Below are 27201 nucleotides of genomic sequence, written 5' to 3' on the forward strand. Positions count from 1 at the left end.
CATCAACTTTCCCTGTGCGTGGTTCAGTGGAAGTGGCAGGTCGCATTGCACTCGTTTTCCCGTGAGAAGGCGCTGAGGTGGAGGTAATGGGTGAGGCAATGGGTGAGGCAGGAGGTGAGGCAGGAGGCGAGCAGGAGGGAGGTGAGTGCGGGGGCGGTGAGTGGGGGGGTGGCGAGGGTGAGGGAGCTGAGAGGGGGGCAGGCGGGGGGGTTACTGACCTGGTGCGTGGTGAAATTTGACCCTTTCTTCCTCGCTTATCACCTTGCTTATCGCCCAGCTTTGCCCTCCAACTGCCATGCATCCCCTTTGTTCTAGGCCGGCCTGGCCTGCTTAGCCTGCCTGCACGGCCTGCATGGCCTGCCTTCCCTCGCTGTGCAGGCTCTGGGAATTCATATTCCTCAGATGATGTAGACTGAGGAGAGGGCACGGCAGAAGATGAAGATGATGTGAGGGCAATAGGGCTAGGGGAACGGGAAAGTGGTGGGAAATGCTTACTAGAGCCTGGTGTAGGAGACGTAAGTCTGCGCTTCACTCCCTTCCCACGTGCAACACCAATTTACCCCATAGGCGCCTTCCCTTTCCCAGAGTAAGTTGGGGGTGGTGGGGGGGAAACTACACGCTCACTTTCATCACTGTCACTGTCAATGGTAAAGGGTTCACCACCAATCACTGCAAAATCATCACTACTTGCTGTAAGTGTATCACTCTCACTGCCACAATCCAGAGTAGTAATTACAGTTTTGTCCAGCTCTATTCTAATTTCTGGAGTGCTCAGCCCCTTCTGCCTCGCCGTCGGCAGTTCCTTCACCGGTGTAGAGGTCAAAGGCACACTAGCACTGATCATTTGCGAGGAGGAAGCGAGCGACGATGAGTCGGGACGGAGCGCCATTATCACACACAGAGCTGGACAGATACTGACTGATGCGTGTCAGGGCAGGGGTGGGAGGAGGGAGGTGTGGGATGGCTGGCGTGAAAGAACTCGACAGCTACTCTTGCGTGAGACAATTTGCGCACAGGAAAAACGCGCAGTGTTCAAAATATTCACGAACATTCCAGAATGACACCCGCGGTTTGGTCCAGTTTTGTCGATGTCATTCTGGAATGACACCTGCAGTTAAAGGGTTAAGGTCCACTGGCTGTATATACAGTAAAGCTAATTCAACAGCCTTACCCACCCCTTAATAAAAGTACCAGTTTTATGTGAAAAGATGTGATATTTTTAACACCTCCATGACATGGAATGATGACTGCCTGTCACTGGTTGTAAAATAATCATATAATTCCTACATTAAGTATTCGCCTAGGGATCTTAAGTACAATATGTGATCTGCATCACCTCACGATAATTTTCTAAGTTCCACAAATTGAGTGATGTGTACTTTGGTTTATTATTATTATTATTAATTTTTTTAAATTATTATTATTATGGTTAATATCATCATCATCATCATCATTATATTATTATTTTTATTATTATTATTATTATTATTATTATTATTATTATTGTCGTTGTTGTTGCTGTTGCTGTTGTTTTCATTATCATGCAAGAAGAGAGAAAATTCTATAAGGATGTTTGATATTTGTGCTTCAATAACCTCTTCATCGTTTCGTTTTTCGTTTCGTTTTTAAAGGCTCCAACATGCTTGCATGTGTCGGCCTTGGTCACCTAATGGTGGCTCTCCATGCTGCACGATCCATTGCAGCCTCCCTGTTCAGTCCCTTAACCCTAAGGTCACACTTAATGACCTCGTCCCATGTCTTTCTCGGTCTACCCCTCATAACCCCACCCCCAATATTAACACTTCTCACCTTCCTCACCCAATTATCATCCCCCATTCTCTCCACATGTCCAAACCAACTCAATCTACCTCTCCTCATCACAACACCAATACACTCCAGTCCCATCCTACCTCTCAACTCTTCCATTGTAAACCCAGCCCCTCCAGGCCTTGGACACAGGGACGCACTGCACATCCACCTAATCATTGTCATTTCTGTACGTCTGAGCCGGCGAATGTCTTCCTCCTTCACTGCCCAGGTCTCACTGCCATACAGCATTGCACTCCTAACACATGCTGCATACAAAGACCCCTTAGCATGTAGGGAGAGCCCTCTCAATGTCAGGAGAGGCATGAGCTCCCTGAACTTCTTCCAACCATTTCTCACCCTAGCCACAGAGCTAGCTCCAGCCCCACCTCCAGCACACAACATGTCTCCCAGATAACAAAACTCTTCCACACACTCAAGAGATTCACCAGCAAGTTCAATCCTTTCACGTCTGACGATCTCCATCTGCTCACCCCGACACGCCGTACACATAAAATCAGCATTATCTCGCAGTCTACCTCTGATACCACTACATCTCTTATGCACCCATTTATCACACACACTGCACAAGATGGAATTACTTCCCACGCCCTTGTGGCAAACTGCACATGGCCACTCTCCCTCATCTTTGACAGTACCGCCACCAACCCTAGATATCATCACTTTTGTTTTATATGCATTAACCCTTAAACCCTTTTGCCCCATACCATCTCTCCACTTCCTAAACCCTTCCTCCGCCTCCCTTTCATTCTCTGCAATCAACACCAAATCATCAGCATACAACAACTCCCACGGGAGTCCGTTTCTCAAGTCATGTGAAAGGGCTTCAAGTACCATGATAAACAACATGGGACTCAAGACTGACCCCTGATGCACACCAACATTCACGGAAAACTCATCACTCAAATCTCCATTCACTCTCACCTGGGTGTGAGCACCCACATACATGGCCATAGCCACCCTAACCAGCCACTCCTCCAAGCCAAGCTTTCTCATTGCCCACTTCACCACCTCTCTAGGGACTCTGTCAAAGGCCTTTTCCAAATCAACAAAAACAAAATAAAGATCCCTTCTCCTACCAATATATTTTTCCTGAAGCTGTTGAACAATGAATATGGCATCAGTGGTCCCCCTACCTGGCATAAACCCAAACTGCATCTCATCAATATTCACTCTTTCTCTAATCATACCTTCTAAAACTCTCTCCATTACCTTCATTATCTGATCTAAAAGCTTTATACCTCTATAATTTCCTCTTTCCAGGGCATCACCCTTCCCTTTATACACATTTACAATTACACTCTTCAGCCAATCATCTGGGACAACACACTCATAACTAATCCTATTTATCAGGTCAGTTACTAAACTCACCCCTATATCGCCTGAGGCCTTCAACATTTCGGCAGTCAACCCAGACACACCTGCTGCTTTCCCCACCCTCATCCTGCCTATTGCCTCACTCACAGTAGCAGTATCAATCAAAGGCCAAGGGCCAGACACTGGATCTGCTGGCTCCAAACCTTCCCTGTCCCAGTCAAACTCCTCTTTCAACAACCGGTTATAATGCTCTCTCCATGCATCTTTAATATCCTCACTGTTCACCACTACCCTTCCTTCATCATTCTTCACACACTGCTCACCTATGATATCCCAATTATCCCTCTTCACCTGACCTGCCACCCTAAATATATTTTTCCTTTCCCCATGATTTAGGTTATCAAGTAATTGTCTCTGTGACTCAGACTTTGCCCTGTATACCTCTCTCCTAGCCCTAAGCTTGGCAGCCAAATATTCCTCTTTGCTACCTCGCTTCTTCCATTCCCGGAAAAGCCTTCTTTTCTCCTTAATTGCAGCTTCTACACCCTCATCCCACCACCAAGTTACTTTATGTCTTGGTGGTCCTCTTGTCCAGCCACATGTTACATCAGTAACTCTCAAGAAATTGTTCTTGGGGGCTCTGTACTGTTCATTAACGCCTCTGTCTACAGCTCCCTGTTCAGCCACCACTCTCCTCAACTCGCTATAAAAGGCATCCCTTACTACTTGGTTTTTCAGCTTCCATATTTTCCTCCTAGGTACATAAGTCCTCTTTTTCATCACTTGTTCTTTAAGCACCATATCACAAATCAATAGTTTGTGCTGCTGCACACACTCCTCACTTCCTATAACTTTAACATCCCTCACTAACCTCCTATCGGCCCTCCTAACCAGAAAATAATCTATTTGACTGCTATTTCCCCCAGACTCATACGTAATTAACCTACTGTCTCTTTTCCTAAAATATGTGTTGCACACAATCATGTCCGTTGCCTCCCCAGACTCGAGTATCCTTTCCCCTTCTGCATTCCTTAGACCATATGCACATCCCCCATGCACTCCTTCATAACCTTGTGCTGCTTCACCTACATGACCATTTAAGTCCCCTCCCAAAATCACTATCTCATCATCCCGCATACCACCCACTACACGTATTAAATCATCCCAAAATCTATCTTTCTCTGATTCATCCAATCCTGCCTGTGGAGCATATGCCGATATAATCACAGCTATCTTTCTTCATATCAAAGTAAAAAAAAAAAAAAAGTTGTTTTAAGAGTATATATAAAAAGTCTGCTCTCCCTGTGTATAGTCAGACACCAAACTTAATCCTTGAGGATTTGCCACAAACACTTCACCTCCACGTCATCCTTTACTCATCCATCAGACTGCCTTTCCCCTCGTCTCATATCACCTTCATTTCTCTACCACCTCACCCAGTCCCGTCACCCCATTCTTGGTCACCTGCTCACACTAACTCAACAATTCACTTTCCATTCGCTCCGCAAACCCAAACCATCTTAGGGTACTTCTAACATTTTCCAGCGCTTCTATATCAACGCCACAGTGACCTCGAACAACTTTATTTGTCTGTGTATCTCTCCACATAACCTCACAATCTTTTCTCAAATAATTCACTTCCACTTCTCTCACTGTTTACTTAAATCATTCGATAATGTCCAAGCTGCACTTCCTTACGTCAGTGTGGGGATCATAATACTAGTGTGTGTACATTCTTTTCTGTCTGTGCTTGCATCCCCGTTCCTTATCACTGCCGTCAGTATACATCCACCTTTACCGTACTTACACTTCATCTTACAAAGCTCCTTATTTGCTCATTACACGACCTAGATATTTCAAGGCGTGCACGCTCACCCCTTCTTGATAATCTAATACCACTACGCACTCCATGACATCATTCATCAATGAAACCATAACTACTCTTTGCTGAATTCACTTTCAAATTTCAGTATTACACATACTTCACCTAGGCTAGTAGATCCTTTGGATTTTGATCTACATGTCATCAACAAGTAACAGTATAGACAGTTCCCATATTATATTCTCTTACCATTGGGACACTCACTACACTGCCCTAACTTGTATATCTTTTATTACACCACACACACACACACACTCTCTCTCTCTCTCTCTCTCTCTCTCTCTCTCTCTCTCTCTCTATATATATATATATATATATATATATATATATATATATATATATATATATTATACTGTAGATGGAAAAATACCGGTATTGATACATATATAGATATAGATAGATCTACTTGATAAAGATTAATTTTCAGTAATTATTATATTTGTAAACACAGTCAGCCAAAAATTTTCAGATTTTATTTTGTCATTATTTTTGGTTCTAGGTGTGGGTGACTGCTACCACAGCAGCGGGAGAAGGTAGCCAGTCCTCGAGGCTGACTGCAATGCCCAAGCCTTTAACCTCACACGTGCCTGTTGCCGTGGGTGGTGGGCGGGTGTGGCGTTTGGGCGTAGGGTCCAGTGTGACCCTGGGGTGTCAGGGGATAGGTATTCCCACACCAGCAGTTACCTGGCTGCAGGACGGATCCGTGATTACCAGTGGACCTCAGATGCAGCTTTTGCCTGGAGGAAATCTTCACCTAAATGGTACGAATACTTAGATGTGTATGTTAACTTTGGCAATTCGTAATTCATTCATTCATCATTCATTTCTTTTTTACCCCAACAGGGACGTAGGCATCCGGGGCTGGGCTCTCAGTCCAGACATTTAAGGTGAGGGTGACCAGCCTTACTCGCCTCTGAGTGCTATTATATGAGCAATAAACTCAGGCCTCATGCGGCTGGAGCATCTTAATTTTTAGTGCACTACCAGGCATCATTCATGTTTATGGTTCCCACCCAGCGTTACGAATGGTTTCCTGTGTTGCAGGAAACCTTTTGGCTTGTCTCTCAGTGTAGAGTCACTTGAAGGCAGTTCTACATCGAGTCACTGGATAGAGGGTGCACCCATCTACCAGGAATAAATGCGTTCATCTGCAACTCGGTAAAATAAGTACGAACAGAATGTTTGGCTGGACCATCCCAAACCAAAGTAAGTTTGTTAAGGCCTGATCCGTTTAGGATGGTAGGTATGTATTATGATTTAGAATGTTTGCAGTTTTCTATGTTAGATTAAATCAGTTAGAGGTAATAGTCACTGGATCCACAGTTACTGAGGTAGTATGAAGGATACCACTGTTGCTGCGTATGATTTTCATGTAACATCAGTGTTGCTATTTTCGGTTATAAAACTCAAATAAACGGCGACCTTAGACGGCAGACTACTAAAGCAAAGATCTGTGGAGCCGGGTATTCACTCTCAGTCACCAGAGGTGCTGGGGTCCCAGCAATTAGTTTTTCTATGGAACAGTATTTTCGTTAGATGTTAATATATACAGTATATATATATATATATATATATAAATATATATATATATATATATATATATATATATATATATATATATATATATATATAGATAGATAGATAGATAGATAGATAGATAGATAGATAGATAGATATAGATATAGATATAGCAATAATGGCTTCAAAGCCCATATTAACCCTCCGGTGAAACAACTGTTTGTGTTGTGATGATGCCCCTGTGGTGTTTTTGGTGATTTTGTGGCGGTAGTGACAGTGTGGTAAGGATGGTTAAGTAGTGATGTTGATGGCTGTTGTCTGGTGGTATAGTGATGGTGTTGCAGTGGTGATGACGTGTTATTGGTGCCTGGGGTGGAAATTACATTTGCGTAGTGATGGCGATTGTACGGTAGTGGTGGTGGTACCTGGTTAGTGATCGTGTTTGTGATTGGGACGACTGTTGTGTACCATGATGGAGCCTGTGTGGTGGTGATGATAAATTTGATATAACTGGACACAAAACAAGCCCCCCAAATTGAAAAGTATTATAGATGGATGGGCAGGTATATTGATATACCGAACTGTGAGTTATTTAAACAAATCCAAAAATCAATGTCCAGAACCGACCGCACTTGTTTTAAAGATACAGTGCACAGCAAAATATGAATGTCTTTATTTCACTTACTTGTAGTTATCGAGAAAAATGCAATAGAAACTATTTATTTGATGTTAATAGGATCGTAGTTATCAAAGACACTTCTAGTTACATTGTTGTCAAACCTATATCATGTCTTTAAACATTCATATTTTCATAGTGGGTAAGGACTTCTGAACAATTCTATAGGAACACTTATGTCAGATTTAATAAATGCCTTATTGATTTACTTATAAAAATCTACGTATAAAGAAGATATAAACAATGGTAATAATAAGAAAGGAACTATTGAAGAGGCAAAGACATATGATCAATATTGGAACACCAAAAGACAATACTGAATTTGTTAAAATACTGTAGTATTCCGATGGTTTTTGTGTTATAACTGGAAATATTAGATGTCATAATGAGGTTGATAGGGTAATATTTACTATATACCTATCTACCTATCTGTCAATCTATATATTGTCTATTTATCTATCTATCTATCTGGATCTGGATAATGTCTAATGTTTTTTATTACCCTCTTTTTTATCACTGGATATCTATATATTAAAGTAAGCAGACATCCATACATTCATGCTTTACAAATCTGCATAAACATGACTGCACATATATATTCGTGTGTAGTTACAGGACGTAACATTATTAGCCATTGTTCTCGTCACCAGCCGTGCCTGCCAGTGCCAACTATACTTGTGTGGCTCGTAATATCGTGGGAGCAGACAGTCTGGTTCACAAAGTTATAGCCATCACCACACCTGCCCCTCCTGCTATTTCTCTCGGCCACGCCACACACTCCACTCTCAACATCACCATCTCAACAGAGGGCGATGGAGGAGCGCCAATACTAGGTGAGATTAACCAGAACTGTCTAGGAACCAGAAAACTTGTGCCAGCAATTGGAAAAGTTGTTTACAGAAGAGATGCAACAGTTGTGTCTTCTCAATATATAAAAATCCCAGCGTGGGTGTAATTCTTTCATTTGAGCAATACGCACCACTTTGAATTAAAACATTATCATGTAAACCTTATTGAGTAAGGGGTAAATTGCTCTTGTTGCAATTGGGAACATAACTTTTTAAACTTCCAGAGCCAGAGGGTTATGAACTATGTGATTATTACAATCGTTTAGCGTTTTAATTGGACTTGTGAATAGTTTTCGACCTCTAGGGGGGTACAAACATGCTCCAGTAACCTTTATGGGACGTGATTAATCTTAATTATTAAACTTAGGTGTCTCTTTCCCTCTTATATGGATGAAGTGTCATGTTTGAAGGTTGTTTGTTTTGTTTATTTTTGTTTAAAACAGATTAAGTTGTCATGACTGGTGGCTTAATTCCATCTTGCTCACACTGTATGTCTTCGTAGTGGAACAACTGTGGGAGACAGGCTGTATTTTAGAACATGGACCACGTGGTGTTATATCAGTGTTGATTGTCAGATATTACCGATGAGGTAATCTAAATAACTTTCGAGTCTGATGAGAGTGCATTCGAGTATAACAAGTGTGGTGGTGCGTGGAGTGGCTAAGCTGATCCTCTGCCCAGACGGCCGTCGTGCAGTCTATAGGCATCGGTTCAAAATCTTTCTTCTCAGGGTACACATTGCAACACCGTGGCCGTGCTGGGGAGTGGATGGAGACGAGGGTGGATCCAAGTATGAGAAGCGTAGTGGTGCGTGGACTGGCGTGTGGAGCGCCGTACAACCTGTACATCACAACGTGGAACACCTATGGTACCAGCCAGCCCAGTCCTGTCCTTGTCGCCAATACACTCGGCAGCCGTTAGTACAGTACATAATTTTATTCACGACTTTGTTACCTGTCAACATTGTTAAGGCACTCAGCAGCTGTTAGATACACTCTAAGCCTCATAAACCAGATTAAATATCCATGTTACAGTCTTGCTGCATTATTAACTTTGGATAGATTTTTTTAACTGTGGCAATATCTACTCCATATTAGCTTTTTGTCTCTTAGGGAGCTGTAGTATAAGATAATCTAGTAGGACCAAATACAAATGAAAGAGAAACATTCGAGAGTTGAATGTTAATCGGCCGCCAGAACATGCTGTTGGCCAAGGTACAAGCTACTTACAAATCAAATGTGAAGAAAATTTGCAAAGCTGTACAGAACTCAGTCACTGCTTTTCACACACACACACACACACACACACACACACACACACACACACACACACACACAAACAGTCCATATTTAAAGAAAATAGTTAACCTTTGGTAGCCATCTTGATGACCTTGACCTTGACCCCGAGTGCCCATTTTCGAACTCGTCCAAATTTTTGGTCATATCTTGACACCCTGAAGGTTTCATGTTGATAGCTCAAGCCGTTCATGAGACATAATGGTGCTAAAGGCGGGTGATAAAAACTAGTTGACCTTTGGCAGTCATTTTGCTGACTTTGATCTTGACCTCGAGTGCCCATTTTCGAAATCGTCCAAGATTTTGGCCATACCTTGATACCCTGAAGGTTTCATGTTGACACCTCAAGCCATTCATAAAATATAGTGGGAACGCGCACACACACACACACACACACACACACACACACACACACACACACACACACACACACACACACACACACACACACACACACACACACACACACACACACTCAGACGCAGGCAAAAACATTATCACTCTGCCTTGGTAAAGGCGGGTGATAACTACAAAAAAGATGCGACCGTGATGAAGGAGGTAGCCGTTTCCGCCGGAGTACATCATTTATATTTTACGAGTAATAGCAGGGGTACCCGGCGTTGCCAGGGCCAAAAAGGTGAACACTCTAATCCTATTTGCTCTAGTTCAGTCTTTCTTTCTACTCCAGAAAGACCATGTACAGTTCCTCTTATGCTTTTGAAGAGGGATTATAAGAAGTCCAGGAACTTTCTATTTCAGCTTCGCAGGCTAAAGCACAGTATTTGTGTGCACTTGTTTACTATTACATGTGACCTTAAATGACCTCTGACTGATGACCTCAAATGACCTCGGAGGTCAACTTCACAGCCTGTGTCCGAACTGGAGGTCATGTGAATCTCCATGCCAAAAATTGGGATCCAGGGGTACCCAGTGTTGCCCGGGCCAAAAAGGCGAACACTCAACCTGTGACCTCAGATGACCCAGATCTGAGTTTTGACCCGCCTGTACCTATCCTTGGGTAACCCTAATTCTGAATATATGTGGATCTGGGGGTTTCTGGCCCTTGATTTGAGCGTGATTGAAAGACAAACAAACAAACAACGTGGATCTTATATACTCGTATATATATAGATTGTAGCTGATTCCAGACGATTTCATTCAGTCTGAGAGGGGCCTTCTGTACCTAAAGGTTAAGATAAAGGCTTTGTCCAACCCTTCCTATTCTATCACCCAACCTTAGCTGAATAAAATCTTGTAGTAGCAAGAATAAGTATATAAGGCATCACCATGTTTAGGTGGTTAGTAGCTCATTTCACTGTAGCCAGTTTATAAATGTATGCATTACGCATACATTTATAAACTTGGCCTTGCCTTCTCAGTCAATACTGATGTTCACTTTCATGCTGTGCTAATATTTAGTTTTCTGAAACAAATGTTATTCGTAGGTCACTGATAACTGTGATCCAGTTTTGACCCGTTTTAGGAAACACAATTATAGTATGAAAAGAATGATTACTCGTGTTCACTGCAGCAAACAGGTTACTGACATAAAGAACATACTGCTTCTATCATTAAAATAAACATATACATTTAATATTATGTCTTTCCCGTCATAGTTTACGAATTACAAACCAAAGGCTTAAAAAGTATTGGATATCGAAAGATTTCAATAACTCACTGACGAATAGAAGTAATAATGCTGCTTATCATGTGGGGGGATGAAAAGGTGGCACCACTGGTAAGGAAGACGACGATTGCAGTTTATTTCCAATAGATTAACATCAAATTAAAAGCTTAAATGAATATCAGATGTTAATTCATTTTTGTGTGTTTTTTGTAGGTGACGGGGAGAAAATTACGGTAACAAAATAACAGTGTAGAAACTTACCGTTAAAATGAGGCAGATGGCATGATGATTCCCTTAAATAAAGAAAAATAGCAGTTGTATCGACGGAGTGAAATATACAAAGATTACACCACCGTGTAAAAGTAAAGAGGAGAGAAGCGAGGGCAATAATGTATGAAATAAGTTTGTTGATAATTATAGGTAAGGTGGTTGGAGAAATAGCTATTGAAAACGTAACGCAGATAATACAATAATTAAGATGGTTCGGCTATGTGGAGAGGATAGAGAGCGAGGGAGACTAAAGCCCCAGTCACAAATACACGACTTAAGAGCCGACCACGGCGTGACTCAAGTTCGTGTCCTAGTTGGCTTCCATGCCTCCCGACTGGCCCCGAATCTGCTCTGCTCTTGACTGCCTAACGACCGAGTCAGGACTGCCTCACGACCGGTCGTGACGTCCTCAAGAATGCAACAAGATCACAAGGCGACCACAAGGTGACAGAGCTACAAGTCTTCAAATATGAAATTTAACGAATTTTTGTCAGCCACAACCGTGACACGACCGCCCACGAACGCAAGACGACTTCGTGATGCATTTGGGGAATGCACCCCGACCCCCCAGGACACCCCTACGACCCCCCCACGACCGACCCATGGGGCAGGGCATCACACCTGAACCACAAATGACACCCAGTGTGGGGTGGGGCATCACACCTGGACCACCAATGACACCCAGTGTGGGGCGGGGCATCACACCTAGACCACCAATGACACCCAGTGTTGGGTGGGGCATCACACCTGGACCACCAATGACACCCAGAGCACCACCATGGACCTCTCCTGTGTCTAGTCAGTTGATGAGGGACACACAGTCGTAAATTTTTTTTTGTCTGCGACAGCACCACGACACGCAACGACAGCATCACGATGCATCCAGTTGAGCTAAGACTGCTTCACGACCGATGGACGACACTCCCGACTGCAACTCAACTGTGACACGACTTTTGACAAGTCGTTTGACGGCCACGATTTTTTAATGCCTGTGTTAAAAAATCGTGAGGCCCGACAAGTCGTCTCAGCGGCTCACGAGCACCCTAAAGAGTCCGGGCTTTGTTGGCGAATTAAGGGACGATCGATGAAAAAATGCCTTACGACCTTTAGTCGCGCTGCGGTCGGCCCTTGAGTCGTTTGTGCGTGATAGGGGCTTAAGAAAGAGAGTGTAAGTGAGTAAGTGGAGAGGGGGAGAGAAAGGGCGAGACCGAGGTTGAGATGGAGGGATAGAGTGGAGAGGTATTTGAGAGAGAGAAATGTGAGCTGGGGGGAGGGCAGTGAAATGGCGGGGGACAGGGCGACATGGAGGCGATTTATTTGTGGCCATCCTTTACGAGACTAAGGTGTCTGGCAATAGATAGATATATAGACTGATGTGTTAGGTATCGGGTACTTTTAGGAGTGGTAGAGGGCGCGTGGATTAATGTACCAGCAAGACAGATACAGTGCTGGATTAAGGATGTGATGTTAATGGAACTGAGAGACTAGTCTGGTAGTCAACTAGTGAGTGATCTTTTGTATGGCACATCACAGCAGTCCAAATCAAGATTCATTACTGTATATTATTTGTCATTGTATTAAAAGCTTTCTTTTTATTTAGCACTATGTTGAAAGCCTTCCTTCCATTACATTCATATTTACAACATCACTGCTATGATCAGCTTATCCCAATTCCTTTAGAGATCAACACTCCCCATGCAGTTTAACCATTCGGTGTTTACTTGTAATTAGTTCCATAGTTCAGGCAGCACTTCTGCTTAATGCAAAAGTGATGATATCTAGTGAAAGAGATGGAACTATGATTGTAGAGGGAATGTGGCCATTCACAGTTTGCCACAAGGGTCTTGGAAGTATCTCACTCTTGTGTAGTGTTTGTGAACAGTGGGTGCTTAACAGATGTAGTGGAGTTAGAGGTAGGCTGCAAAATAATGCTGATTTTATGTGTGCGATGTGAAGAGGAGAGTATGCAGAGGCAAAAATCCGAGGAATGATTAATCTTGTTTGAGAGTCTCTTGAGTATATGCGAGAGTATTGTTACTTACGACATTAAACTGGTATATGTTGGAGGTGGGGCTAGAGCTAGATTGGTGGCAAGGGTAAGGAGTGCTTGGAAGAACTTCAGGGAGTTGTTGCCGCTCCTGACATTGAGAGGGCTCTTCCTCCGTGCTAAGGGGTCCTTGTATGCAGCATGTGTTAGGAATGTAATGCCGTACAGTAGTAAGACTTGACAGTGAAGAGGAAAGATTTTCATATACATAAACGTACACAGATGTTAAGGATTACATGGATGTATAGTGCGTCCTTGAATGAGAGGTGTGGGGGGAGGGTTAGGATTCCGAATGATGGATTGAAAGGAAGGATGGCACTTGAATGTATTAGTGTTTTGATGAGAAGTGGTAGACTGAAATAACTAGGACATGTGGAACGGATGGAGGGTGGCATTTGAATACGGAGGGTAAGAGGTGTGAAAGTTGAGGGCAGAGATGCGAAAGGCAGACCGAAAAAGACCTGGGACGAGGGTATAAATTGTAACCTCAGAGACAGTAGAATGAACAGACAGGTTGCCAGAGATCGACCCATTCGGTGGCCAAGACCAAAGCATGCTTGCACGTTGGAGCTTTTATAAACAAAGAAATGAATGAACTGTTTTTTTTTTTTTTTTTTTTTTTTTTTTTTTTTTTTTTTTTTTTTTAACTGGGCATTCAGACCAGACCATAACTAATAATTTCCTTCTTCTCGCAGGTGATAATTACATCAAGCTTGTCTGTTTTTACAGCTTCCCCGACAAAGTTGCCTCCGACACATAAGTACATTCATTAGCCATAATTTCAGTTCACTCTCTACCTGCACCTGGTTGGAGGGAAGTAACAGCCAGGGTTTCACAAAAACGGAGGAACTACTTACCTTAGGTAGTTCGAAGCATTTCCAAACTATCAAACATCATTGTCACCCCGAACTTTTCACGTGCACTCTAAGCTGGACAAAATGTCTTCGGTCTGTATTAAACCCTTGCTACATCATCTCTCCAGCCAAGGGTAGGAGTACTAATTCATTATGAGCTGTCGCATCTCAGCTACCTTCTTTCGTGGCCATAAAATGCTAGGTGCCATATATTACATTGAAGAGCACTATATTTTTCATTGTTATTGAGGTCAAACAAAAAATAAGCCTTCATCATGCCCATGCCAACCAATTTTCTTTGGGTACAAACCAATTCCACGAACTCTTATGTTTTTGCATGACATATAGATTTATATGCAAAATTTTCTTTCCACAGTCAACGCCATCTTTCATGCAACGCCAGTCAACTTGGGATATACTCTTTGCCTTCTGTCCCACCACCCACCAGCATTCTAATAAGTCTTGTTACCTCATCTCTACCTGGCAAATCCCCCATCAGAGCTAGGGACTCTCTCTAAGTTGAATAAAATAATCCCAAATACACCACCATTGTGGAGATATTAATCTCGCAACAAAAAACGGCAGGGCTTTAAGCTTGAAGCAAATTATGGGATTAAGATTCGTTGGACATCCTGTCATAGCATTAAACAAATATGGCGTTCATAGGAGCGACGTGGAGGCATCAGGGCAACGTAACTTAACCAACTTTACCTTCTCTCAAATGGCATATAAGTGTTTATTACCTATTGATTTACTCCATCCAGTTTGTCATACCTTACATATCCCCTAGCAATGTTCTGTCCTCTCTGTCAGGAGGCACACATCGCTTGTTAGGGTTTTCACACACACACACACACACACACACACACACACACACACACACACACACACACACACACACACACACACAACCATGAAATAAACGGTAAATATTGTTATATCTCATTAGCTCTCTTCATTAACATACACACATTTTGGCATAAAATAACTGCATTATATGAGAACAACTATCAATTTAACACATACCCCATCTTTTCGCTGTCTTGAAGAAGTTCATATGTAGCAGTGTCTCTTTTATGGATGTCTTTAATACATTTCTCTACTCTTCTTGTACATCTGGTCACTGAATTGCTTAATTGCATTTATCCACTAAATTATGTTTTCATAATCGGTGAATGGATGCAAAGACAAACCCGGAATTCATATATTTTTTCAGGTACCTGGTTAATAATTTGCAGTCTTACGTTACTGAATAAGCACTATAAAACAGTGCTTGTACTTGTATTAATTCAAAGTTTGTGAAGAAAGAGAAGAAGAATCAGGCTGCAGTTGTACCCCCAGAGCACCAATGGATACTATGGTTCTGATGGCATGCCACTCAGCAACCCAGTCACTGGGTCATATGTTGAAAATACAACAGCCCTCATGCAAAGATTAAGCCTATCGATCTTCATGGTTCTAATCCACCAACTTCCTTCCTGCCCATTTCCCCCAAATAATCGCAGATTCAGGACGCTGTTGTGTCAATCACTGGGTCACCTTTTAATTTGCTACTTTGCATACATTTTAGAATTTTGCTAAAGAAAAAGCAAATGGATTTTCAAAATTCTATGAGTTCCATCTCTTCCCATCCACCCACCAAGCCACATCAAAATTAATGGATGCTATACTTCACTGACCTAGCCAACTTTTGTTTTGAATCTTTACACATACATGAGGCCTATGGATAAGGCAAGCCCCGTGAACTATTAAAGTTCCAGATCCCTCATCTCCCGTACTGCATCACAATGTGTGGATGGTATAGCTCGGTAACCAGGCCATCTATTGTGCAACCTTACACACACAAGACAGCCTTATAGTAAAGGTGGAGCCTAATAATTCTTAAGGTTCCAGGCCTTCCCCACTCCCAAGCAACCCCCCACCCCATGCATCACATTCGGTAGATTCTGTTTCTTAGTAACCAACCCATGTATATTTTATATAATTGTATGGACATAATAAGCCTGTGGCAGATACAAAAATCTAGTAATTTTCAGCATTATTATTGTCCTACGCATGCCATCCCCCAGTCTTCTTGTCCCATATTACAGAAAAATAGGCTTACGGATAAGACAGATCCTACCGATGTTCTAGGGTTTAGGTCATCCACCGCCACCTGCCGTAATTTTTTAATCTAAGGTAAAATAGATGAGCTCCACCCCAGGTACCCGGATGCGACACGTGAGTTTGGATGATATTGCCTGTGGGACAGAAGAAAGATGTGAATGATCTGAATATGTGTGATATGAAAGGGCATTGCGTTTCAATAACCACTACTGGATAACTTGCCTATTCGTTATTTTCCTTCCCATGTTTATAAATCTTGTTAACTTCACAGGGATAGGATGCTGCTGCTGAGAAGGATGATGATGATGAAGGTGAAGGTGACAGCGGATTGAGCAGATTTCTTATTCCCACAGCTCCGGGGCGTCCTGATCCTGGAACAATAGTGGAAGTCAATTCCACCTGCATCACCCTGAGGCTGTATGTTTGGCCAGAGCTTGGGTGTCCCATCGACCACTGGAAGGTATGGTAAACTGGTTGGAATTATTACAACTGTTTCTTTCGTGAAAACCGGGATATCAAAAAGAAAATAAGCAAGTAAACGTAAATAAATTGATTTGCCATAAAAAAATAAGGAAGAAAACGTATATAAATTTATTTGCTATATCCCAATTAACCAAAAGCAGTTAGTTTTTACCACGCTACCGAACTTTTAAGTCTATGAACCCTATAATTAAGGGAACAAAATCATCTGGATATGATAAGAATAATAAAAATGTAATTGTTCAGAAGGGTAAAGGAAACATGTGACTTGCATTTTTTTTTTTTTTAATAACAGAACAGAGGAAGGAAGAACGAAAAAAAAATAATAATCCATACACCTGATTACAGGTGTCCTCTGTTCATAAAAAATCTGTAACAGTTGGACTCGAACAGCCGTAGGTTGAAGTTTGGGGGGACATCACTCTGGGGAAGCCAGTTCCAAACTTTATTCCGGGAATAAAAGAATTCTGATTGGCAGATGTTCTGCAATATGGCAGCGTGACATTCCAGTCAGTGCTACCAGATGCCCGTGTAGCACAGGGGAAGGCATGGAGAGGTGGCACAATAGACGCAGCTTCGTCTAAGCATTTACCATAAAAGTATCTGTAAAATAATCCAAGGGAGGTAACATTAATTTGAAAATAAATCACATAAAAATTATGATGAACGATTTACTTGAACTTTAGCTGTCTCAATAGAATACATTCAGATATATTCCGGTGGATCCACCACTACCATTACTCTCTGTTTGCTTTAACCTGAAGTGATATTGCCATCCTTTCCTATTTATGTTAATAGCAAAAGCGTGATACAGTAAGGATGTACAGCAGTAGTACCGACATATTCTGCCACTGAATTACAGGAAATAAACACACACACACACACACACACACACACACACACACACACACACACACACACACACACACACATACGAAAATCTTCGCAAATAAGCTATAAATGGATGTTTTTTGGTTAACTCAGTATTTTTCCGTCACGTTTAGTTTAATAATGAAGGATTCTGTTCGCGTACTTCATCGCAGTTATTTTTCCCCTCGATTTATCATGAAAAACATAAATATTATATACTTTTTCTGTAAAAGCAACTTCACTAAGATTGAATCTGCTGGACACACCCACTGTTTTCGTTAACTTGCGTAGTTTCTGATTTTGTACAGGAGTCTTACTCGTCCCTATCTGGAGTATAGTTACTATATTAATGAATGTGTGTGTTGGGCGTGAGGGGTAGAGGGAGAGGGGACTCACTACATACAGTTCATAGAACTAAACATGGTCAGATCAAAGGCTTTTCGTCTTATCAGCTCCTGTCCTCTTTCCGACTTTTCACTTTCTATTCGCCTTTGTGTTGCATCCCCCTCTCTGTTAATGCTATTTTAAAGGTTACTGCTCTTCTCAACTGTCTACTTGCATCCCTTTCCATTTACAGCTGGCTACACAGTTTGGTCCTGTATCCATGAACCTTTTTGATGCATGAATTCACAGGTATTTTTGGTCCTTTTTTTACACACCTGTTATCATTAGTCTGTCTCTAGAAAAGGACTACTTGCAGGTTTTTAGCCATTGGTTCTTTAATTTAATGAAAATGAGCTCAAGTAGCCCACTGGTAAATTATCACGTATGCTTGTGTGTCCAGACTTGCATTGATTTAGTTTGTACACTCTGGCTATGGCTATGGTTCAGGCTAGAAATCGTTAGACCTTGTCTTTTAACATATAGTAGCTTTCATGACTGTTTCTAGACTATTTTTTTTTTTTTTTTTTGTACTGAATCCAAATATGATGAGTGCCAGACGTGAAACTCTGAGCGTTTTTGTAAAAACGCAAAAATCCAAAATTACTGCCAGGAATCCTATGAAATGCTGAGAATGAATCTAAATGGTTATTAAAGGAGTAAATTTTGTTATATTTCATATTTTTATTGACAAACAGTCAGATAGTATTACTAGAAATATGGCAATAATTATTTATCCATACATGAAAAAGGTACACAAAGACTTTATACCGTAATGGTATCATATGACGGGCTATGAGTGTTCAGTTCTAGAAATCAATTCAAGAAATTAATTCTGACAGAATATAATGTTTATAATAATATATTCACACTATATTTAATCAGACTCATCGCCATTGTTATCACTGCTGTCCATGTTCAGTCTGAACGGGTTTTGACAGCTTGCATGGCCCCTGCATTTGCAGAAGTCTGAGCACGGAAGTGTAATTTTTGTGCATGGACAGTGTGTCGTTTTGCGGCCACTTTTCAGCCACAGCTGACGAGATTAAGCACTTCATCTGTTGCAGCTAACTGTCCAGACAAAGCATGCTTTGGTCGCAATTCTTGTCCATTCATTACCCAGCCATGGTGCAGAGGGTCCAAGTTGGGCGGCAAAACCATGCCTACTGATTTCCACAAAGCTGTTTGGAAACAGGCCCGTTCACAATGTAGCTTAAATGCACCTTGAGTAAGTGGAAGGCTGCTCAACTTTGGTGGTACATGTTGTTTACCAGCAAGTTTTGTTTTAAAAATATTAGCACGCATGTGGCCTAGTGACATCTCTGGCTCCTGCCCATATAACATGGCTACAAATTTCAAACAAGAGTTAGTGACGTCATCTGGTGATGCTGCAACATCACCTAGAAGAAGCTAACCAATGAACTTTTCAAGTGTTTTGAACACAGTTGCCTTGCCAATACCAGCAAATGAAAAGACTGCATCACATCCAGTTAGGGCATGAGCTCCAAGAAGGTTACGGATGACTGCAGCATGCTTATTGACCACCTCATTGACACTGATGACAGTGTGCTTTCCAGAACATGACTCCATTGTTATCTCAATTATAGTTGGCAAGCTGTTGGTTCATGCATGCAGATGATGTGCAAGGATAAGAAGCACATCAGTGTCATCAGATACTACCCGACTAGGTGAAAAGCCTGCAGAAGCTTCGTGAATCATGTGAAATGTCATGATGACATCTGCCACCTCATGTGTTTTTGCTGTCTGCTGTGGACCAACCCCAGCTTCTGTTGGATGTGGATCAAGGCCAGCCACGATGATGCATTTTCCTTGTGGGACGTGGATGGAGCACAACTTTTTTACAATCATATGGATGACCTGTTCTTTGTCTGCACTTACATTCAGCACGATGGCCTGTTTGGGTAAAGGCGATTCTTCTCCCAGCTTGAACACGCGACTCAGTCCTTTCTGTTGTGAGGTTCGACAGCATGGCTTTGTACTCATCTTACAGTATCTGTCAAACATCACATTAAGGACTGATGCTGTCTCAGTACTGTATATCGCATGATTCTGGACACTCCAGTGCTGATGAACGTTGAAAGCTTTGCAGGTAATACTGGCCAAGGAATTGTCCATAACAAAGCATAGCCATCTAGGATTACCACCATTGGATGTTGACAGTGACGTATTCCACATACCATCTGAAGTTTACAGTATTCTTGAGTACAGACTTGCTACTTGTCCTCATTTCACCATTCTCCTTAAAGAGAGAAGTTGGATGTGGAGCCACTTCATGAGAGAATAGACTTTCTATGGAAAGGGTCTCTGTTGATGATGCCATTACTGCAATGACTCGTGCATAGGTAAATTCAGTATAAAAAATTATGTGACTTTGGCCAGCCCTAGTAGTGCATGTCGTTGCAGCTGCTATGATCTTGACATTTCTTTTTAATTTGTTGTGGAAGTCTGATGGCCATTGGCTCTCATATTCTAACCACAGGGCAGTTCCGATTTCGAGGCAACAGTGAACATTAACTGTAGGATCATCAACAACTCACCCAGAAATTATATCAACAAGACCAGAGACTGAATGCTTATCACTGTCAAGTATGTCAATGCATGTTGAAAGAGCATCATGTATGTTCATATAATCAGTCACATCTGCCGTGATGTGTGTCAGTTGCTCCTTTTTGTGGAAGGTGACAACATGTTGAGCTTCTCCATCTTGCATTGCTTCCAGGTCATTCATCAGCTGTGCACAGGTGCTGTGAGATTGTGCCCAAATGGCTAAAGTGGATTCATTCAAAGTAGGTCCTATGATGCCAGATGGTTCTTTGCCATATCGCATGTAGGTGGTCTCAGTGATGAGATCTGACCACATAGCATTCAACAGGCCATCTTGGTGATGCATGACATGGTCTTCAGACAAGAGTAAGAAAAAAAAAAAAAACTATATATCCATGTGTAAAGGTCACTCAGAAATCGTACTTTCTAGCCAGGATTAATCCAGTCATACGCCGACCAAACGCATCAGTGTAGGTTACATATCCACTGACTTTACTATCCATTTTTTTTTTAATCTATCTATCTTCTGAAAGGGATGTCTGTTGAGCAAGGAAGAGTGGCTGTGCGTGACAGAAATAAATGGAGAAAAATTGTGAATGAATAGGTGATGACGCAGCCCTGAGGGGATATTCTCCCGCATTTGGTCTGATCAGCTAGTCAGGAAAGGTGCGGGTAAGGGGATGGGTGTATTATGATAAGGCAGGGGTAAACCAGTTCTGCTGTCGGGCCCTGCTGCGGATGTCACTGATTGCATTGAGCAGTTGACCCTTGTGCGGTGTGGTGCGGTGAGGATCTGTCCGTTCTCCCCTTTGGGGCTAAGATGCGAATAAATGTGTTTGAATGGATGAGTAAATGGAGAGTGAGTCGTCCTGTCTCGGCTACCTCCCGCTCCTTGGGGGAAGCAGCCTAGGTATATAGATAGATAGATAGATAGCTTCTGAAGTCGAACACATTCTCTCCATCTCTCCCGTCAAAGAAATTTCCATTCTGGGAGATTTCAGTGTACACCACCAACTTTGGCTTTCCTTGCCTTTCTTGCATTCATCCGCTGAAAAAACCTACACCATCTTTCCTATGAAAAAAAAAAAAAAAAAAAAACACGAACAGCACCCTGTTTGTATCCCAGACTATCTCAGAGAGAACTCCGGCATTATTGAACTCTTTCTTATAATTAATCGTTTGCATACTTGTTAATATTTTCTTTCCTTTGCGCTCCTCTGATCACAACTGTATTTCTACAAACTCTTAAGTTCTGTGGATTCTTCCGTCAAACGATGTGTTGTTTAATCATGCTAGATTTCATGCTGTCCAAAATAAGAAGGCTTTTATTACGAAACATACCAGTTCAAACTGAGCCCTGAATCATAAGCTTTATATGTTTCACCATGGAACCATGCTAAATCAGTTACTTACCAACAACAGCATTATTAATTCCAAATGCAATAAATTCTTTCACTAAGTCTCCTGTCTCCTCTTGCCAAGCTCCTGCAACTTTTTTTTTCCACTTTCCCTCATCTTTTAGCCTTAATGGTTCTGTTCCTGTTCCCTAATCTAACAACGTAATCTGTATATGATATTACGCTACCTGTTATCTCTCATCTAGACTCAAGGTTGAATCCAGTAACAAAGAAACAGTAGCCACTATGAACCTGTTGATCCATTTAATATGATTTGGGTAACCATGGAAGGATCAGACCCGTCCAGAAAAATCGATTCTTCATGATAAAATCAAATGCAAGGATGACAGTTGCAAAGGGAAAAGAGGTAGGCCTAAAGATGAAGTTAAATTATCGAAAGTAGCTCATCAAGCTCATTATGGGAACTCACTCTGGCTTTGGCTGGAGTGTGTCCCGCTCCTGTAGTTGCTGGTTTCTCGCCAACTAGAAAATTACCGACCACAATATCTCTGCTACCATGGTAAGTTGAGTAGAAATATCATATGGTAGGTGTGTGGGCTAATACCAGTTTCAAGAGGATGATGTGTTCTTGAGGTCATCTTGCGGTGGTCGGTAAATTAACTTGCCCCATCCCAGCAGATTTTTCACCAATGACCTCCCCCAATCCCAGCAGATTTCGATTTTTTTTTTTTTTTTTTTTTTACTAAAACCTCTGGTTTATATGAGAAACATCTAAAATTCGTAGAGAAATTGCTCACCTGAGCTTAAAAATGCCCATACAGGTGACCCTACCCTCACCTGGCACCGTGTTCTATCGAGCCCAGCTCCAGAGAAGACATTATCTATGGGAGGGGTAACTGTTCCAAACCACTCAGAATAGGTAGATATATATTTGGTACGAATTTATATGTAGTACATGAGTATATTGGTTTTCATACAGTTATATAGGCGATATAAGCATTGTTTCACTCACCACACATCAACATACTGCACCTTTTTTGGTAATGTTACCTGCTCATCATTTCTGATTGTTTCTTCCTCTAATGCCACATAAACTTTGTCTTCCACATTGTCACTGATTGGGAAATCACTCTCGCCTTGAATTTTGTACCGTGGCGTGACATGTCTTTACCGGCCAGTTCACTGGTGACAGGTGAGTTGCCAAGATAATGGCATGCAGGGAGGGGGAGGTCACGTGGGGTAAGGCATTGCCCCCACCTGGCGTCGGGTAAAGGAGGGTGTCGTGCGTATATGTACCAAAAATCATATGTGAAATTTGAAAAATGTGCAAATGATGGACCTTGCAATTCCAGCCCATTTATAAACATCAACAGGAGTCACAGTGAGAAAACGTTTGGGCGCATATGTACGTCAATGGGATGCTGCAGGTTAAACATATTTATTTCCGTGGCATTGTGATTCTTCTGATTGTCGGATTTACATTTCATGGATTAAATTTATCAAAATGTTGTATTGCGGTGGTGTTATATTTTGAAATTAGGATGCACAAGCAAGCCTACTTCCAGTTTAATCCTAACCTAACCTAACCTAACCTTAATGTCTTCCCTATATGGTATAACTTTTCAAAAAACTGAATCCGTGAAATCTAAATCTGGCAAGGTCAATATTGTCGCAGCACAGAGCCTGTTTTGCAACACCCCTGTTGCAGTTCACAGCTTAAATTATTCGGCTATTCAGCTGCAAGTGTTTTTCCCTGTTTTGCCTCTTTGTTGACTCATTTTGCCAAAATTAGTTGAAGACCTCGTCTTTCCTGCTCTGCGAAAGAAATCTTTACTTTTTCACGCAACTAAAATTCTCATACAAAGGCCATACCAGTCTCACACCCGTACGTTAAGGTTAAGGTGGGCATGACCATAATCCTTTCTTCCTCTGTACTCAGTCCTTGTATTGAATAATAAACTCCGTGGTGACAACAGCAGCGTTTCTTTCTTGCACTACACTGCAATCTAGTTCATTTACATATTTTCATCATCGAACAAAAGCCTTTTTTTTTTTTTTTCTACCATTCACATTTTATCGTCACTCTCAAATCATCACTCAGAATGTCACTTTGTCTCAACATCTGCACTGTAATCTTATCGGTTTTCATTTCTTTTTTCTTATTATCAAGGGTCACCACATTGAAACAGCTCAGAATGACTCTGGGAAGGTACGCTATATTATTAAGTTTCCAGGTGCTCATAGCCTCTTAGTACTCTTGATCGAGTTACAAGTCTGAGCAGCTACATGAACAGATGTATTTGCTGAAATTAAATATACTACATAGTCGAAGTCAAAATAATGAATACAGTATCTATCCTGATAACTGTCTGAATGATGTATATGAAGACAGGTACAAAATTTCTGACGTATGTTTGAACTGCCAGAGACATGGCTGGAGATTTTTCAGTCTACTGTACAGTGTCATCAGTGAAGCAGGTCTATCACCACCTACATTAAACCCATCGCTAAGGTTGGGGCTCTTGGAGATTTTATTCAGGCTAAGAAAAGATTTTGTTCAACCGAGAGAATTCCATGCAGCCGGAAAATGTAACTTCACCATTCCAGCGACGTATTTTTCTTTTGTTGTTGTTACTGCCTCCAGATGGCAGGGTTCAAAATCAGAAAAGCTTCTACAGTATTACTGGAGATACTGCTAAAGCTTATATATGAATCCCTCAGTTTCAATGCACTTCCATTCCACTAATGTGTAGTAAATAGCCTACCCTTTGGATAGTATGTTTTTCAGGCTAAACAGGTTCATAAACTGGTTTAGTAACCCATTCCCACTATCGGTACAAACACCAGACGATTTTGTTCACTTCAGAGCTTCCGCACTGAACGGGTTAATAGAAGCTTGTATCTTACCCAGCCTATTCGAGAAGTGTCTCCTGAGATGAACACGATATTCTGTAATTGTAAGACGACACGAAAGAAATCAGAGTTCGTCGTCGAAATGAGGAAAAAAAAAAAAACTTCCTTCATATATGATATGTTTATCTAGTGGTAAGTATTATATGGTAAAACAAATCTAACAATTACCGTATGTTCATTACAGAGTACCCTAAAAATGTAATAGATTCTTTCGCCTAATTCCTTTGTTCCGAATACCGGTATGTATTTTTATCTGCATTCTTATCCATAATAGTGTCAGACTTTTTTTCATTCAGCTTAGGCAGAAAAATTAAATAATAATGATGTTAACCCATTAGCTCCCAGGGTTTCTGTATGAGGGGTTGTGCCAGAAGGGTACTAAGCGTACTGCCCTCCTCCTATTGGCTCATAGTTGTGAAGCTCATAAGGTTAATAAAGAAGGGAACCCCACCTTTAAAAATGCCCCGTTCCGTCCTATGCTGAGGACACTGGACGCAAATGGGTTAATGAAGGCAGTTTCTAAGATCCGTCTTTGCAAATGGTCTCCGTAAAAATTAACTAAATTATGTGGAAACATAGATTATAATAAAACACACGTTGTCATAGTAATGGGGTTTAAGTTGGTAGATTTGCTTGGCTTTAAGTTCCAGGAGTGTCTGTTGGATTAGATATAAATATTTTCTAGGTGTTAGCTACATAGCCGAAACATGCAGTGAATATTCTGTTACATTACGAAACATGAATGCAGAAAAAAACTGAGCAATTACATCACATTATTAATATTATTAAAAAATACAGCAACTAAGCGGGATGCCAACGATGGAAAATGTGGACAGATTTTTTCCATATGTAATCTAAGTGACTGGCAGAATGGCTAAGACACTCGACAGTAAATATGGTTAAATCGTCTTGAATCAACCTATGTTAGCCATAAGTGATAGGTCATATCTGTGGTTGGAGCTTCACTGAAATATTAATATTACAATGACAGAGAATTTGTTTTAAAAACAAGTATGGTAGGTGAATGTTTATTTTTAATATAGGAATTAATAACAATTGTTGGTCTATAGGAAAAGAATTCAAAGGCCTCACATCCAGTAACAAAACTGCTAAGAGTTTCTTAAACTTCTTAGAATTAACGTCTTTGGACATGGCAGAGCAGTTAAGAAAATATTATTTTGACCAGAGTTTTATCTACCTGCCCTGGTCTAAAAAATCTATCTATCTATCTATCTATATATATATATATATATATATATATATATATATATATATATATATATATATATATATATATATATATATTTATTTATATTTATATATATATATTTATTTATTTTTTTATTTTTTTATTTACAGAAATTAAATTAGAGCCTAAAAAGGAAATGCCGACTGCATCATATATGGGAAAGAACAGGCTACTGTTTGAGAATATCTAAATGGAGAACAACAGAGTATGACCATTTGTTTGACAGCTCAATATAAGTGTTTGTACTTAAAATTTCTTAATGTCGGATGAAATATGAGTTTTCATCCAGTGTTTAGTTCTTGATTCTCTGTATTGCTTTAAGGTGGAGCGAGCCACTGAAGAGCTTGGAAAATTGTGGGAACCACTTTATGCTCGCGTGACACGAGACAAGACAGATTTAAGCTTATGCAACCTGCCTTCAGGATCTCCACATCTGTTACGAGTGACAGCCGCCTCAACAGCTGGGGACACCTCGGCAGTGTACCGCGTAACCACAAAGGACACCAGTGCAGGTTAGACTTTCCTTCGTAAAGAGTTCTGTCTGTTTATCTATAACCGTACCTTATTCCTGTCCTCCTCCATTTGGCTGCTCTCCCTCCATCGTACACCACCTGTTTCATTATCTCTACCGCAATCCTCCGTCTCCTCAGTCTCCACCCCCCCCCCTTTCACTTTGCTAACATACTCTTTTCTAGTCAGTCTCTTATTGTCCCTCCTCCCCACATGGCCAAAACATCGCAGAGTATTTCACCTAACGCTTACCATCACTTCACATTAACAACACAACGTTCCACCACTTCCTTCACTGTCTGTCTGACTCTCCACGTAAGTCCGTATATGTTCCTCTCAGATTACTTTTTTTCACTTTTCTCGTCCTTGTATCCTTACAACAAGGTCCAAGCTTAACTGCGATTCACTAATTTGTGCGTCACAGTTACGCTATGCAGCAACTTGTTTTCAGTGCTCACTTCTCTATTCCATATCACTGCATACAGTGAACCTGCAACCTTTTATCTCTGCCGTACCCCTCAATGCACTTCATCATCAACACTTCAGTTTTTACTCATCACACTACCTAAATAATTGAATGCACTCACTTGCCCATTTCCTAACCATTC

The 27201-nt window shown here is 41.3% G+C and overlaps 1 protein-coding gene across 1 annotated transcript in view; it reads left to right on the top strand.

Annotated features, from left to right (window-relative positions):
• The window catches only part of LOC145411618 (cell adhesion molecule Dscam2-like), a 157357-nt gene that overhangs the window by 58403 nt on the left and 71753 nt on the right, over window positions 1–27201 (top strand). The window contains exons 22-26 of the mRNA XM_080281625.1: window positions 5526–5787; window positions 7871–8053; window positions 8799–8984; window positions 16621–16727; window positions 26406–26595. Coding sequence (XP_080137751.1) covers window positions 5526–5787; window positions 7871–8053; window positions 8799–8984; window positions 16621–16727; window positions 26406–26595 — 928 coding nt within the window. The remainder of the gene's footprint in view (window positions 1–5525; window positions 5788–7870; window positions 8054–8798; window positions 8985–16620; window positions 16728–26405; window positions 26596–27201) is intronic.

This window comes from Coenobita brevimanus, chromosome 90 (genome assembly GCF_032717465.1).
Source record: "Coenobita brevimanus isolate Jiangsu-jjx chromosome 90, ASM3271746v2, whole genome shotgun sequence".
NCBI classification, from domain to species: Eukaryota; Metazoa; Arthropoda; class Malacostraca; order Decapoda; family Coenobitidae; genus Coenobita; species Coenobita brevimanus.